General features: G+C 45.6%; 1 protein-coding gene across 1 annotated transcript in view; it reads right to left on the reverse strand.

Moving 5' to 3' along the window:
• SOCS7 (suppressor of cytokine signaling 7) overlaps positions 1-16,624 on the reverse strand; it is a 36,586-nt gene that overhangs the window by 13,390 nt on the left and 6,572 nt on the right. The window contains exons 2-6 of the mRNA XM_026654666.2: positions 8,916-9,000; positions 5,035-5,139; positions 4,255-4,356; positions 3,196-3,326; positions 2,181-2,349 (exon numbers count right to left, since the gene is read on the reverse strand). Coding sequence (XP_026510451.1) covers positions 2,181-2,349; positions 3,196-3,326; positions 4,255-4,356; positions 5,035-5,139; positions 8,916-9,000 — 592 coding nt within the window. The remainder of the gene's footprint in view (positions 1-2,180; positions 2,350-3,195; positions 3,327-4,254; positions 4,357-5,034; positions 5,140-8,915; positions 9,001-16,624) is intronic.

Consider the following 16,624-nt stretch of genomic DNA (forward strand, 5'->3'; position numbering starts at 1 on the left):
TGTAAGTGTCGAGTTAATTACACAAACAGGAGTGCTGGGGTGATTCCTGGGAACTGCGGCAAGTGACCGGACTGTTGGAGTGGAGAGGCAGCTCTGAGCTTTGGAATTCATCTTTTATATTCGACTGGGCCCCAGAGGCCCAAATCAGGGTCTCATTATACTACACACCGCACACAAAGATATGGGGTAACATTTTCAAAACCACATTAGTTACTTAAGAGCCAAAACCCCAAGCACCTAGGATCTTAAGTCCCATTGCCTTTTAATGAAACTTGGGCTCCTCAGGCTCTGTCACTTTTGAAAGTTTTATTAATGGACTACGCGCCAAACAGTTTATAATCTATGGCCCCAATCCTGCAGAGCAGCTAAGCACATGCTTAACTTTAACCATGAGTAATCCCATTTAAAAGTCAATAAAACTACTCACATGCTAATAGCTAAGCACACACTCTAGGTGCGTTGATGAACCAGTGTCTAAGCAACTTGTGAAGGGCAGTTGGGAAAGGGGGAATACAACCAGACATGTACACAGGTGCGATTGATTATGGCCACACAGTGGAGGCGATGCCGAGTGAAGGGTAGCAGCCTTACAGAAGTACAGGAATGGTAACAGAGACCTCTCACCCTTGAGGTGTTAAACCTGAGAAGCAGCAAAGGAAACTTGCTCCAGCTCTTGCTCATGGTAGGAGAGAGTCACCATACAAGAACTTTTGTCAAGAGGGCCTCAAATTACAAATTGCTACCAGCATCTGCCCTTTCCAGCTTTATGGCAAGGGCCACTGTCTAAAGGGGAAGTGGGCTACGCAATCTCAGAGGGAAACCCTTTTTGCAGGCATGTCTTTAGAGGTTAATTTTGGTATCCACTGAGGTTCCCAAGTACTTTGGTGCTTGTGCACCTAGTTAAAGGCTGCTGATTTGTTACAGGGGAGTTGTAAGGCCATCTGTTTTGATGGTACCTCCTCACAACATTGAGTATCTCAGGCATTTTGCTACCCTCCAGAACATTTTGTGCAGTCCCAACACAGAAAACCACATTTGAAATGCAAATGCTTGGGGGCGGGGGGCAGTATCCTTCAGCAAGATGACAAATGAGGCAGGAAGCTGGTATAAGCAACATGCAAAGAGTTCTCAGAATAGAAAAGCCACAAGATCAAAGTTAAAACTTCAGCTTGGACATCGGCAGTTTGTACCAGCCAGACGCATGAACGCTGAAGTTCTGCTCCAACACAGTAAGTGTGAAAGTGACCAAAAGGCAAAGTAACTCATCAGCAATGACATCCCATGATCACCTCCCATTTAACAGGTGAAACATCAAGACTAAATAGTCCCAAAGTTTTAGCCTTGCTAGTCTCCAACAACCAAAATAACTGAACTCTCTCATAAATAAGAACAAGGTACAATGATTGCACACTGAGCTAGGTCTTCTATGCAGGTCAGACTTGATGATCACAATGGTCCCTTCTGGCCTTAAAGATCTATTAATGAATCAATAAGCTTTTCCTTCATATTTTCTTGCACAACAACTTTGGAAGTCCATTAACTCCTTCTTAATAAGCTTTCCCCAAATGAAGCATGCAGAATGGGCTTGGAGGAAAAGGGACTAGGGGATTTTGATTATATTGCTCAGTTTCTCAATGGAGTGATGTCTGAGAAGGAGGGGGATGGGAAGATGCCCTTCAGAGGAGTTAAGGGATTAAATGGAGCATTCACAGCCCGAGACCCTCCCTTGGCCACTAAGTCTGTGATCACTATGACAAGAACAGTCCGCAGAGATGGCTGCAACTTAGGCTAGTCTGTGTGCTATGACAACTCATGAGGTGAATGGCTCCTTATTTAGCCTTCCCTGTCGTGAGAGAGTAGAAAAGGTTAGGTTTTTTGTTTGTTTTTTTAATAGGATCAATCACACACGCAACTTAGAGCCAAATATTCCCACTTAGGTCCTTCATTATAGCCTCTGGGATCAACCCACAACAGAACCCTCACTGAGGTCTGCAGTTTAGCACAGAAGCAGAAGGCAAGGTATGGCTGCATTCAGTTCCCCCTTTGCAAGCAGGTCTCTGCACAATGCATTGTTCTGGGCTCCTACAGACAGGTGGAGTTGCAGCGCAGAGCTGATTAGCAGATGGGCCACAGCCACATCTCAGTGAAGGAGACTATTCCAAGAACCTGGCTGCGCTTACCTCTGTAGTGCTCCATTCTGGTGTGATGGGTGATCCCCTGTGATCGAAAGCTTAAGCTCAGGATGTAACGAGGGTCGGAACTGTCTCGTACCAGGAAGGATCCGTCTGGCTTCCCCTTCAGCTTCATTTCTGCGTCTTCCCAGTTCATTGGTCCCCAATACCAACCACACTACCAGTAGAGAGTGCAAAGATGTCTTCAGACTTCTGGTAAGCTAGAAAGGCACTTGCCCATTAACAGCTCTGTACTAAACGGCTTAACTCAACCATCAACGGATTCAAAGAACTGTCAGTCTTTTCTGCCCCATCCTAGCACCTGTGCGCTCCCAGGAAGAATTAACAGTTTGGCATTGTCTGTAGCTGCTGGTAAAAGCAGTGCTGAAGCATTTCCTCGGCAAGGCCAGTATTTCACCACAAGAGGAGCAGTTTAGCATCCTGGTATAAATTGCCATCAACAATCCAGCCTACACTGGGGAACGATCTGATGCGGACCAAAGGTATCAGCCACAGGTCCCCCATAACCTGCTGCTGGGGAACACTAAGAGCAAACTTAGACACCGTTACAGAAAGTCAGACGACATTAAACCATTTTGTTCTAGCTATACTAGCAGGTAAACCTGTTTCATCACTAGTCCAGGAAGAGAGATGGTCAATCATTGACAGCAATGAGTCAATTTCCTAGAATAAACATCACGTCCCTCTACCACACACAAGCAACATCTCTTTACACATGCAAGCTACCAGAATAAGGAAGACATTACCCCTCTTCCAATTATATCCAAGTGCTTCTCAAGCTGGTGGGGATATACAAGTGAGGAACTGATCACTGGCAGGGCTATCATTAGGGAAACACATCTTTCCTTTTGTCCTATCCCCATCACACGCTTCCAAATGCATATGGGGAAAATAAGGAAGCCCATAAGGCTGATCTCTGACTTAGTCCAGCAATGGAGAGCCTTTGCCCACTGGAGGTCTTGTAAGAGTGACCCTAGATCTAGACCCCACCGGACGCCTTTACCTTTTCCAGTTCTCGCAAGCTAGCTGCAAAACTGCTCGAGTCTGGTCGGTAGAGAGGACAGTGAAGATGCTGGGTGGCCTGGCTGTTCACTGCCTCGGTCGGTCTGAATGGGACGATCCGGGGAAACGCATCTGCGGGGAAACAACCAACAGTGGCAGGCAACGGTCACTCATTTACAAGCAACACTGCAAAGAATAAGAGCCGCCCTCCCCAAACAGGCCCTGGATTCTAGAGGACAAAGCAGGCGCAATGAAGCCATGGCACAGAAAAAGAAGCTTTACTGATTGATGGACAGTGTCCTTGGGAATGAGGACAGAGTGAGGAAACCTGGGTAGCAACTCCAAGGCAACTAATTCATTGTCTTCACCAGCGATTCACCCGTGTCCCCTCAGAGGCCTGTCCATGGAAATGCCAAGGCCTTTTCACCTGCTTTTAAAATGGATTGGAGAGGGATGTTGTCAAAGTAGTTTAGGCCCAAAATTTGACAGCTTAAAAAATTTGACGCGGGAAGATGGAAAACAGAAGGTTAAGTGATAGAGCTATGAAGCTGCAGAGCCCTGTACGTGATTTTACGCCGGTGCCTAGGGAGTCAGTGTTGAGCCCTATTCCCAGAACTACGCTAACACTAGCAGACAAGAGGCCCCAGTGATCACAGAAGACACCTGTTCGGCCATGCAGTGCATCCTGTAGCCAGTTGAGGGTTAGAGGCTGTGATTCATGCACATTCTAGTTCTGCTGAGCCTAAGGGAGGAAGTGGAGATTTGAGAGTTGCCAAATGGAAGAGGGTAACTAAGCTATTATGAGCAATGCAGACAGCCATATTACATGTACAAATAGTTTAAAAAGGAACCTAGAGGTTTGACTCAACCATGTCCCAGTATGTAACATGGGTAGAAGACCAGCTCAATCTTGCATTACCTGAACCGGCCAAGGGGGCAGCACCCAACCCTTGCTATCGTTCTTACAGGCAATACAGACTTCAGTAAGGTCAGACATTTGCCAAAAAAGATTAGTCCAGATCTCTGCATAACACAGCCTTGCCACTAAAACTAAGCTGACCTGGGGCATGGGGTGGAGGAGGCGGAGGCAGAGGGAAAGACTGCAGGGAAGACCCCATCGGACCCACTAGAACAGATGTAGGCAGCGTCCCACTGATATCATCTAGAAGAGAACAAAAGCAAGAGAGGTTCAGAATATAGGAAAGTAAGCGAGCTGCTACATTGCCAAGCACCTGCCAATGGAGCAAGAGCAAGCCCAGCGTTCAGCTCCGCCTGCAGCGCTGAGCAGGAGGGGAAGGGATGGCACATTAGCCAACAGCTCAGCCTTTCACTAGCTTCTCTGAAAAGCAGATATTGATGTAACCTCAGAACTTGTGTCACTCAGTGTCACCTGGATACATACACCACCTCTCCTGCAAATCAAGAAGTTAGTTTCTAAACTGGGTATTTAGGGAGAATGTGTCTGGCAATACAAGATTAAGAACATCAACAGGTTTCTGAATGTCTAACGGCAGCCCAATATGCAGCCACGTATGAGACATGCAAGTTTGCGTTTCAATCTCAGAAGCCAGGGAGTGCTGTCGGGTTAGCATGCTGAACCCGGGAGAAAGGGACCACCTCACCGTGTTCTAGAATAACCCTCCCTGCCAACTGATTCAGCACCAGCACAGGATATGGAATTGGAAGAAATCCTTTGCTTGGGAAGGCGAGATCAGTTTATCGGAAGGGATCCTGTAAGAGCCTGCATTGTACTCCAAAACGGAAAAATAATTCAATCCCTACCACTTACAGCCACAGACATGACCAAGAAGGAAATTCTAGGGGGATGTATGTAGAGTACCTAGCAGGCTGAGGCTTCTCCGTGGCGGAGGTGGAGGAGTCGGAGGGTGAGGCGAGGTCAGTCCTCGCTGGGAGATGTCCACATCCACTAGTGACACAGTTTCACCTGAAGATTCATGGAGAGAGACCGGTAAGAGTTTGCACATTCTCCAGAGCATGCAAAGGGAAGAGACAGTCAAGCAGCAAGGAGATGGCTTTAGAAAGTTTTTGGAGATCAGTTTCCACACAGGTCAGAGGCCTCTGCTTCAGTCTCCTATTAAATGCTTTCAAGTTGAATTTCCCCATTGCCCTGATTTTAAGACATTGATCAACTCTGCCCCAGCAGCCCAAAGGTCAGGCTCTAAGCAACAGTCAAGTGAGAGCAAATGGCAAATACTGATGCATGTTTCTGAACCCAACCTAAGTTCAGCACACACAGTAGAAAGTCTTTCAATAGCACAACAGACTCAGTCATTTTGAAGGCTATTACCAGGCAAGATTTCCAGGCTGACGCAGCAGGCAGTGAGTTTGGGTGACTGAGGTATACCACAGAAGGGGTTGTGTTTTGTTTTTTAACTCTATTTGCTACATTAAACATACCAGTGCTTGCCAAGGCTTCCTAACGTGTGCATTTCATGCACACTCCTAGGTACTTGCTAGACACAAAGGGAAAGACTCCAATAGCCAAAGGCACATCTGATGGAACGGTCAAATTTTGGACTTAAAAACCCATTCATGTTTTTAGCTATTAAAGAGATTTTCCCACCAACCGACCCAAGTGGAAGATAGTCAGCAATACTTCAATGGCAGTTCTTTGACCACGTTCTCTCTCTCATGATATTAACCCTCAATATGCTTCGCTGGGCACTTCTGATTTCTAGATTCAGATGCTGACCACCACAGCATTACAAAAACTCCCCTGAAGTTCTCTATGGCTTTAATGCTCACGACGTGGCTTAAAAGGCCAATTTCATGCACTGGTACCTGTGGCCAGATGCGATAAGCCAGGGATGGGCATCTAGCAGCCCAGAGGCTGCCAACAGCCTGCCAGATCATTTTATTTGGCCCATCACAGCCCAGCTTGGGGCAGGTACAATGGCCAAGAAGGGGACAGGATAAGGTATTATGGGGGGAGGGCCTCCCTTACATGTAGGCATGTGGGTCAGGTGATGCTGTGGTGAGAGCTAATGGGCCAGAGTGGGGTACCAGGCCCAGCCCCATGGTTCAGGAGTCACCACTTCAGGGTAGGTGTGGGGCTGGCTCACTCTCTAACACCCCCCCCCAGGGGCTCCCACCTCCTAGGTGCAGGACCCAAGCCCCACGTCATACACCCCAGCCTGCCAAAGGGTTTGAGAGGATTTTGTGGCCCTCTACCACCTTAAAGTTGCCCATCCCTGCCAGAAGTCTTACAGACAACATTCCTGTTGACTTCAAGGGGAGTTTGCCTGCCAACAGCCTACAGGATCAAGTGATTTTGGGTTAAACGCCTGCTTACTGCTGCAGAGTAGCCCTTAAGATCAGCGTCCTGCTTGAACCAAATAACTGGGAGAGTTGTTACCTAGCTGGTATCGACCCAGATGCTCAAAGGTTCTGGACCCCATTGCAGTGAATGTGTGTTAAAACACATCAATAAAACCGAGGAAACATCACCAAAGCTAAACTACTACTATTAAACTAAACTAACCCTAAAGCAATCCAACTGACAAATCCACAAGTTAGTCCCACTATTGGATTGGACTTGCATCAAATACTAAAAATAACCAAGCCTCATCAATTCTAAAGAGGATTCTAAGCAGGTGGCTGTCTGTGTAGTTATAAATTCCAGCTAAACAATTTCAAAGTCAATCAAATCCATAACTTGGGGCTGGTTAAATATCTTAATACTGAAACTGAACCATCTGAGTCACAACCTCAGAGCCAATTATAAAGCTTCCTTCCTTCGATTTCAATTCTTGCGGGTGGCTAACTCTCTCAAACCCTCTCAAGATGTAATATTTGCATTGTCGTAGCACGCAGGGGCCTCAGCCAAGCACTATGTAAACACTGAACAACAAGGATAGCCCACTGAACAGAACTCTGGAGAAGCAGAAGTTTGACAACTCTTGTTTACTAGAAATTACAGATGGCAATCTCAAGTCTCTGGATTTTTAAACAGAACACGCTGAATAATTTCAGGAAACAAGATTGAAGGCGGTTTACTTGGGTAGCTTCTCTCTTTCAGGTGCTTTCCGCACATGTGGGTGCTCACACCTGCGTGCCTACTGCCACCCCCTAAAAATAAAGCCAAGTAAAACAAAAGACAGAATAAAAATACTTAAGGTAACGGGGGCTGCAAACACATCAGCTCTCAGTCTTGTGGACTAGAAGCTAGCTAATAAAGGATCCAGGATTTCCCGCTAACGGACCTCCAGGTGCAGGGAGAAACTGGAAAAGGAAGGAGTGGCCTGGTAGTTGAGATCCTGACTTCCCCACCCCAAGGTAAAGAGTCTTGAGATTCTTGACCATTCGTCTCCCCATAGGTAGCTTATTGACCTAGAAGGCGAGGCAGGCTTCTTGGCCTTACCTTTGATTTCCAAGACCTTTGGACAAATCAGGTACGAGGCCCCTCTTTGATCCATGCAACTTGGTCCAAGCAGGTTCTAATTAGGACATCCTTCGTGAGCGTCAATTTTTGGAAAAATCCCATTTAAAATCAGCAAATAAAAAACTACCCGGTGTTTTGCATAAGAGAACCTGACGTCTGTGAGCAGACAAAGATATCAATAATCCAGACACAAGACCATTTGAGGAAGTTGGCATGGTCTTATGCAAGTGAAAAGGTCTTGAGATGACACGGTCTCCAGATTACAGAAAGTTTAGCTATTTAGAAGATTTTTGTCAATCGGAAAAACCCGAGTAACAAAACCAGTCACAAGATTCATTCACCGGCAAAATTAAAAAGTGATTTCAAACTTGTGATCGATTTAGTCATTTCCAGTTTCTTCTCTGAAGTTTCTCTGGAGAAAAGTTACTTTAAAACCCATCATGATGAAGTTCATTAAAGTTTTAATTTATTTATAGAGAAAGGTTATACAAGGTTTGTATTCCCATGTACGTACACACAAAGATCCCAGGACACTGGCAACAGCTGGGGAGCTGGTGTTAGGAGTTTCGGCTTTGTCAATCTCTGGTTTGCAGAATGAATGCACATTATGCACATCTACGGGAAGCTAGGCATGTTACGGAAAAAAAACAAGCGTGTGCTGCTACCATAATATTAAAATGACTTCTGTGGGGGTTTCAACTCGTGTTGGTGCAGGAACACACACTGTTGTGATTGCACAGTGCCTAGGACAGGGTCCTGGTATGTGACTGGTGCTCTCCATTACGGACTTCTGCACCGATGCAACTGCACCAGTACAAAACCCAGTACAGAAGTGTTGCTTGCACCAGGGTGAAGATTCTTGCTTTTAAACATGATAGGTCACACTGCTGTGGCTACAAGTGCCAGCATGTCTAATGAAGACTGCCCTTTGCGTGCTAGGATCACAGTTCAGACTCCCGTTGCCCTTTCAACAGGGGAAAATAACACATGAAGCAGAATGAGGAGCTGTGTTCCTCAGGGCTGGTCTACACAGACTTGCTTCTGATTAACTGTTCCTGTCAACAGTGTCCCCCACAGGCATTTAATAAGGAACAGCTATTGTGCTTTAAATTCACACCCTACCTTTATCCACATTAACTTCCCAGTGCAGACAAGCCTTATGCTGGGTTCTAGTTTTAGGGGGTTGTAATTCCTGGGATTGCATAGCTCTTAGTAGATGAACAGAAAGGAAATCTTTTAATTATCTGTAATTAAATCTAAAGGAATAACAGACCTAAAAGTGTAAAATAAAGTGTTTCACTTCATCTTTCTATCCTTACCTGTGAAGAGGGGGCTGAAAGCAACCGGAGAAAAGGCACTTTGAGTTCTTGTCAATCGGGGTTTCCTATTGAGAAAGAGAAAGAGCTAATGAATGAATACAGGAAAGTAGCAATTCTTCCTCAGCTCTGGAAAAACTGTTCAGCTTGATCTTCTGAAAAGCTGGTAGAGCGCAGTCACTACACTTGCAATGCAGTTTAAGATTTATGAGAAAACGTATGCCCATATTAAGCCAAACCTGCTTTAGAAAACGTAAGTACAACCACCAATACACAAAGCTAAGTCTCAGTCTTCATACCACGTCTCTATGGATAAGGAACGAGTTAATTTCAGGAGGAAAGTCAGTTAGAGCAAATATACTCCAACTGGAGTCGTGCAGCCTATTTAAAACGGAGCTAATTCTTTCCCTAGGTTGGCCATTACATCAAGATGCCTTAGTGAAACACAGATATCACCAAGACAGAGTTACAGGTTACATGTGGCACGCCGGAGCAGTTAACTCTGCACTGACACTCACGCCATGTGCAAGCATCACATGAGGTACACAGCCTCCTTGAGACAGTTTGAGAGATCAGGTGAACTGTGGAAAAGCTGCTCTCTTAGCTACATTTCCATGTAGATGAATGGGCTTAAACGCATCTCTAAGGACACCCGTAAAATTTCCTTTCCAAAATTTACTTAGTATGAGGCCTACAAATTTAGCCACGTACTACCACTACCCAGTGAAAATTAGCCTGTACTGTATCCTTGACTGAAGCACCCTGAAGGGCTTTGCACGGTTGGGTACGATCACCAATTAACATAAAAGAAACCAAGGCAGAGTAGCTGTGACTTGCTCAAGGTCCAAGTCCATTGCAGAGGTGGGAATTGAAACTCAGCAGTCTCCCTTCCAAGGCTCTCGTCTAAAAATCTAGCTCTTCGTGCAAGAGGTGATCTTGCAACAGTAACGACAGAGTTAAAAAAGTGGTCAGAATTCTCTAACTTGATCCCTTGGCTTTATACTTGAAAGGACTATTTATAGAGAGCCCAACCACAATGGTATCTGAGCACAGCCAATGCTGACCATGAACTGTTGTTTAAAAAAAGCCCCCGACAGGCAGGCCGGCCGGCCTACAACCTCACAGGAAGCAGTTTTTTGTCCCACAACAAATAATGAAGCTGTTTAAAGCTTGCTGTGCAGAAGTTTAGTTTCATGCTAGAGGCTGCAAGGCAAAGTTCCTGTGTTGGGGGTAAGAAGTACATGGCTGCGACTTGAGTGTTTCCAGGCAAATCAAGCCTGAATCTTGGCCTTTGTGCAAGACATGATCTTAAAAGTGTGCTACAGAATTCTAATAAGAGTGTCTACAGTGGTAGCTCCCAGTATCGCAGACAGCAAGCTAATTGTCTTAGCAAGACTCTACCCAACCGCTGGCCACTTGAAAGATGTCAAATGCACTGCTCCGGAAATCTCCCCCCAGGCCAGAGGAGTCAATTACTTAGTGCCATGCTTCACAATTTAAGAGCAGTGCCATCCAAACAAACATATTTTTCTACATTCCGCCTTGCAACATTGACATGAAGATTTACCAACCTAGGCATAAGCTCTTCTTTCCCATCCTTACCATGATGGAAATGCCAATATTTTACTTGCCCATCCAAGAGAATCTCTCACCCTGGGCAAGTGGGATTTTACAAGGCTGACTTGGTTCCTCATGAGCTCTCTTCTCCACCTCCATTTTTAGATTTGCAAGGAGGAAGCGCTCTCCATAATCTGAATGCTTCCCTTAAATCCACTAGAAGGTTTTGCCTTTGTCCCTTGGCTGTCCTATCACCAGCCTCTTAAGATGCTGGTCAGTTTCAGAGAAAGTTAGCTGTCTCCCATCTTCTGCAAAGTGTTACGCTCCACATGATATCATTTAACCAAAAAACGACAAAGGTCCTGTGGCACCTTATAGACTAACAGAAGTATTGGAGCATAAGCTTTCATGGGTGAATACCCACTTCGTCAGACACATGTTCCAATTTAACCAAGTTATTGGAACACTGAAATCTAAGCTCCAGTTTTGTATCATCAGGCATTAAAATCTGTTAAGAGTGCAGAATATGCAAGTATAATCCTGCCTTTTCTGCAGGGCATACAAAATTCTGCTCTCCTTTATACCTGAGTAACTTCATTGACTCTGATGGGGTAGCACAGGTGTGAAGGAAGTATTTAGTTCTATTTTTCCAAATAAGGACAGTAGTGAGAGATACTCCTACCATTTAGATACTGATCACTTTTACGGAATCACTTAAAACCAAAATAGTTTGGAATTAAACCTCTAACCATCTATTATTAAAGCCCTATTTTATCCTTAGAGGAATGAATAGCACAGAGCAGAAACATTTTGGAACTCTGTGCCATTACCAAAAGGGCTACATTTTTATGCTACCATTCTATAATCATGTAAAAAAAAAGCACCATGTGTTATTTCTCACTTCTAGATCTGCAGTGGGGTCAGATCCAGAAATGATTCACAAGGACTGGACTCTGCTACATTTCACTATTAAACTCAAATGATCTCTTCTAACATTTCCTTTCCCTCTTCTCCTCAAGTACAGCAATGGTCTCCAAATGATGGTGGAAAATATTAATAGTAATCAAGTGTGACCGTCAACAGAACACCGCTGCATCAGTTTAACTTAATACTGCAGAAGATCCCTTAAGTGTCCTGAGGGAGCCATAAGTGGGCATTATGGTGAACATGGCAGTTGCTAAAGAATGCTAGTGATGGAATTTCCAAGCGGCTCACATGGCACGAACGGCAAGTCTGAGCATCAGATGAGCCATATCAAACATCACAGATGACATGGCTAAGATGGGGTATCTTTAAATCATTAGAAATCAGAGGAGAGGAAAGTGTTTTAGGTTCAGTTGTCCATCAAATCAATAGCAGCTGAGACAATAGCCATGAGAACTCATTGTTCTGTAGTAAGTCAGGACAAGGTGACATAAATCTTTTCCATTTCCAGTTTCTGTAATTGGTTCCAGACAGGCAGAGATGGTAATAAGTTAAACTGACTTAGATCAAAGTCCTGGCCGGTCATTCCCACTGGGGTCATGTGGTACCTTCTGCATATGAATGCATAAAGGAATGTTAGAAGAGACTGAAAAAAAGATCAGATCCTTGACCGTTGGGTGGGCAGATGCTGCTGGCCAGAGCTGTATGTGAACTCTACTGTAAACCAGCTATAAGACTTGGGCCACAAGCCTGGATTCATGCAGGCAGCCTCTTGTTGAAGTCATTGGGACTCTGCGTGTGCAGATGCAGTATCCATGCCTAACGCCGCACCCACATGTTTAATATGAATGGAGCAGTGGTGCACAATGGCTTCGGAGAGCCATTTCTGTGATGCAGCATTTAAATATCAATGCTCAGGCCCAAAGGCAGGAATGTTGCCACGGGTATCCCTATATTCAGTTGCAGTCAAAGTCTACCCCAGTTCATCAGAACAGACTATTGATCTTAGATAATGGGGTCAGTTTTCCTTTTAACTTTTGCTACATTTACTAAGCAGAGTTGCAACATGGTCCCTGGAGGAATCTGAATGCTATAGATTGCCTAGACCGCAACTTCAAATACTGGGGATTCTGCTTAGCAGTAACATTTAAGAAAAAGTCGCACTGGGTAAACACCCTTCTGCAGTATAGAGACAAAACATCTAAGCATCAGTATCTTAGAACAGGAATTATTTGGGAAGGAGGCAGGGGCAGATATACTGACAGGAATCTGCCTGAAAGCTAAGTAGCAAGCCCAGAAATAGCAGCCTTTGACTGGACCAAAAGTCGACTTTGAACTAACTGGAGAAGCATTCCCCTTAGACTGCTGCAGCCTCTTCCCCAGTCCTAAAGTTAGTCTTCATGGAACTGTTTTTTTCTCAAAAAGCCCTGAGCAGCGATAGAATTTGGTCAGGTCAGCCATCTGTGGCACACTTTAAATGCCATGTCTATACTAGAAAAAGTTTATTTTAACATGTTAGCTAATAGATGTTAAAACCCTGGTGCAGACAAGGCGTGCTGCAGTTTTAACATGCATTAGCTGATTGAGGTAAACCCAAAGGGAGAGCATAGGATTTACCTCAAGCAGCTAACGTGTTAGAACTATAAACTGCCTCGTTTACACTAGACTTTTCACAAGGGTTAAAGACTCCCTTTTTCTTCTAGTGAGGACAAGGGCAAAGAACCAGCAGTCTGCACAAAACACCCCTTGCCATGAGGAACCTACAGATATAGGCATCCTTGGGAGAGCAACTCAGCTAAGCAGTGCAGGTGAATTGGTATCTTGAGAAAGGGTACCCAGCACACAAGTTAGGAAACCTAAAAAAATCTTCCATACTTTGAGGCAACTCGGGAGAAGGAGAAAAGACACCATATAATCCCAGACGGGAGGTTAAACGAATAAAATAGGGGGCAGAAGCAGCTGTAAGAACCCTGGTGCTGCCCCACTGCTAAAGCACAGCGGGTCCAGCAAATGTGGGCAATGCAGTACATGGTTCCTTGAAAGCAGCCTTTCTTCCTTCCCACATCTGCACAGAAGCAGATTGTGCACATAAGGCTGCAGACTTGGGCAGCAACCCACCACCCTAACCTACTCTTCTTCACTGGCACGAGATGGCATAAAGCTGAACTCTTTAGGTAGCTAGCAATGGATGCTTCACTACTATGTAGCCTCCTGACAAGTAGGGAAACTAGAACAAAATACAACAGTGATGTGCCTTCTTTCCTATCCCTCACAAGGAGAACTCCATGAAAAAGTGGCCACGTGAACAGAAGGCACAGTTCAAATCTAGACCTTTTTGAGAGGACTCGTGAAGTTCGATTCAGCACATTTAGCTAATCTTTGTTAAAATACTACCTAATGTGTGCAACAGAATCCCATGCTTCCATGTGTAAGAGTTGGAAATTGCAACAGCGGTGACCGTTAAATTCTCCTACAAAAGGAAGAATCCATGTGGCAGTATGCTCTTTCTGATCAAAATCTGGTAAAACGTAACAGCTAATTTCACGCCACTTTATTTCAGTTCTCAGAAATCCTAAAGACTTCCAGTTCTGGTCAATAGCAAGAACAAGGAGTGAGTGAATAAACCACAAGTACATTAGCAAAATAGTGTCATTACAAGCAAATGGAATCTCTCTGCCATCTAAGGTCCATTTATGGTAAATGGAGCTTGTAAGCCACAGTAGAAAACAGCTTCAACATCCCACATGTAGAGAACCACCAAGGCTCATCTCAGGAGTGCATTAACAGTACTTAAGGCTCAAACACATTGACCAGCGTTAAGTGGTAACAAGCTGACACTGCAATTTAGCCAAGAAGTTTAGGCTATATGATCTCAGATGCTAACTCATGACATCCCCTTTTAGAAGGAGCCAGTAATTTCAGTCTCCCAGCCTACACCAGTAAGGTGAGCAAGGTTTTTGGCATATTGGCTGTATAGTTACCACAAACTGGTGCTCTGGGCCACAACTCTCCAAAGGTTGTTAGGAGCGAGTAGCAAAGATGTTGGGGGATTTTCTTGCTCACCCATCATAAATTCTTAAACTACGTCCTTCTATATGCCCTCTCTTCACAAAGGACTTGCATTAGGCCAATCAATTCTCCTGGTCAAGGACTAGACTGTTTCCTGAGTCCATTAAATGCTGCTCCTGGGCTGACCAGAAACTTCCTTGAGATCTCAGCAAGGCACTCCCTGCCTCCCCACCAACAAAAGCCAAGTAATGTCACCTCTACAGCATCCCCCGCCGCAGAAACAAGCATGTAGCCTCTGCAGCGCAATGGAAGCTTGGAACTCCAAAGCCCACATGGTAACATGGAGAGCAGAGAACAGGCCACCACATGAGCCCCTTTTGGTCCCAAATACCTCACTCCTCCTGCCGAAGCAGTTTCCTTTTGTCCCTATTAACGTATGGCTGTCACAGGAATACAAGCTCACTGGGCATGCAGAGCTCACATGTGACTATTCCTACTACAGCGCTGAATATTATTGCTGAAGTCATATTGGAAGTGGCCCAGGAGAACATAAGGCTCATTCTTTGGACAACACTGTTCAGCTCCACAATTCTTTTCATCAATGGCTCATGAGATAGGTGCTGACTTTAGTGTCCCGGGAATAAACAAAACAGAATAGTTCAAACACTGGTTCAAAACCCTGAAGTCACCTGCTGATGGAGACAACAGCACTGTTAATATCACCAAGTCCACAGTAAAATTTAGATTGTGATACTAGTGCTTGCTAATTTTTGGACAAAAAGAGGGGGTTTGTTTAGTTGGTGTTAACGGGCCACTCTACCTTGAATGGTTGCTTAGAATGTGCGCTAACAGCTTATGCTAAACACCCTGTTCCACCTCATATTTAGCTGTGATGCTTGGACTATCTTTCCCAGACCTGAAGAAGAGCTCGGTGTGGCTCCAAAGCTTGTGTCTCTAACCAATGGAAGTTGGTCCAATAAAAGCTATCACCTCCCCCACCTTGTCAATCCAAGTACAAGACAAGAGACAGCAAATGGACACAGACAAATAGATGGGGGTAGGAAACAATGAGACAGTATAGACCAGCACAACAGGCTGCTGTCTCAGCACACTCCAAGCCTAGCCAATGTCAAGTGTTTTTTAGGCATGCCATGACTGCAGTGACTAACCAAAGAACTGCAGTTAGAAAGCTCTAGGAGTAATCAATGGCCTGATGAACTAAAGCCTTCTTCAACTAAGAAGTTCTGCCCTGAGGAGGCATACACCAGATACTACAACAACACAAGAACCCAAAACCCCACGGCTCATGCTCGTGGGTATTTATCAACAACTATTCCTTCCCAGGTATGCTCCCAAAGCATTGTTAGGAGTGTATTCCTGCTTACACCTACATTTCATATGCCTGAACTCTGTTGGTGGGAACGATGAGCCCCTCAGAGCAGGGACTGAACAGCAACCAGCACGATATTGGAGATACATAACCCACAACCTCCTTAGACCTTTGTACTGAGAACACACTCATGGTGCATGCCTGCCCACGGAGCTGAACGGGCATGCTGTTCCATATGCATGCCAACCTCCTGTCAATGACAGGAATGTATCCTACAGCATACCCCATGCCTCTCCTGGTGAATGGACGCTAAAGCATCCTTCTGCCCCACACCATGGCACGCGTGTGCCATCTCCCATACCCCCCTCCCACCCTTACACTGAAATCACATACTATGGCATGCAGCCTCTATATCCCTCTCCCTCCCTTGCATTAAAGCTGTACACCCTGGCATACACACACCTCCCCAGTATGGCTTCCCTGGACCCTTACACAGAGCGCACAGGTCAGTGTGTAGGCTGGCCTCATTCCCCACACCCTTAGGCCGACCACAGGCTGTTGCTACTTGCATGTGCCACCACCTCCATACTCTTGACATCTGCACGCACTCAGCCCTTGGCCTGGAAAACACCCCCCCCTAGTGCATCAAGAACATGAGGGGGGCACCCCCAAAACCATTGCTCCCTCTGCGATGTCAGCATGATGCAGCGCAACCACTGCCCCTGTGCCCCGATGTCTTGTGCCCCCAGCACCTTACACCCCTGTGCTTAGTGCATATCTCCTGTAAGCCTGCCCCCCCCCAAACAGCCCCAGCCCACCCCCTCGGTGTCCTGCCCCCCTTGGGCACTCCGGGCCCCAAGCCTGCAGAGCCCACCAGTGCCTTGCCCCCCCC

The sequence above is a fragment of the Terrapene carolina genome, unplaced genomic scaffold, assembly GCF_002925995.2.
Source record: "Terrapene carolina triunguis isolate 2854851 unplaced genomic scaffold, T_m_triunguis-2.0 Scaffold193, whole genome shotgun sequence".
Lineage (NCBI taxonomy): Eukaryota > Metazoa > Chordata > Testudines > Emydidae > Terrapene > Terrapene triunguis.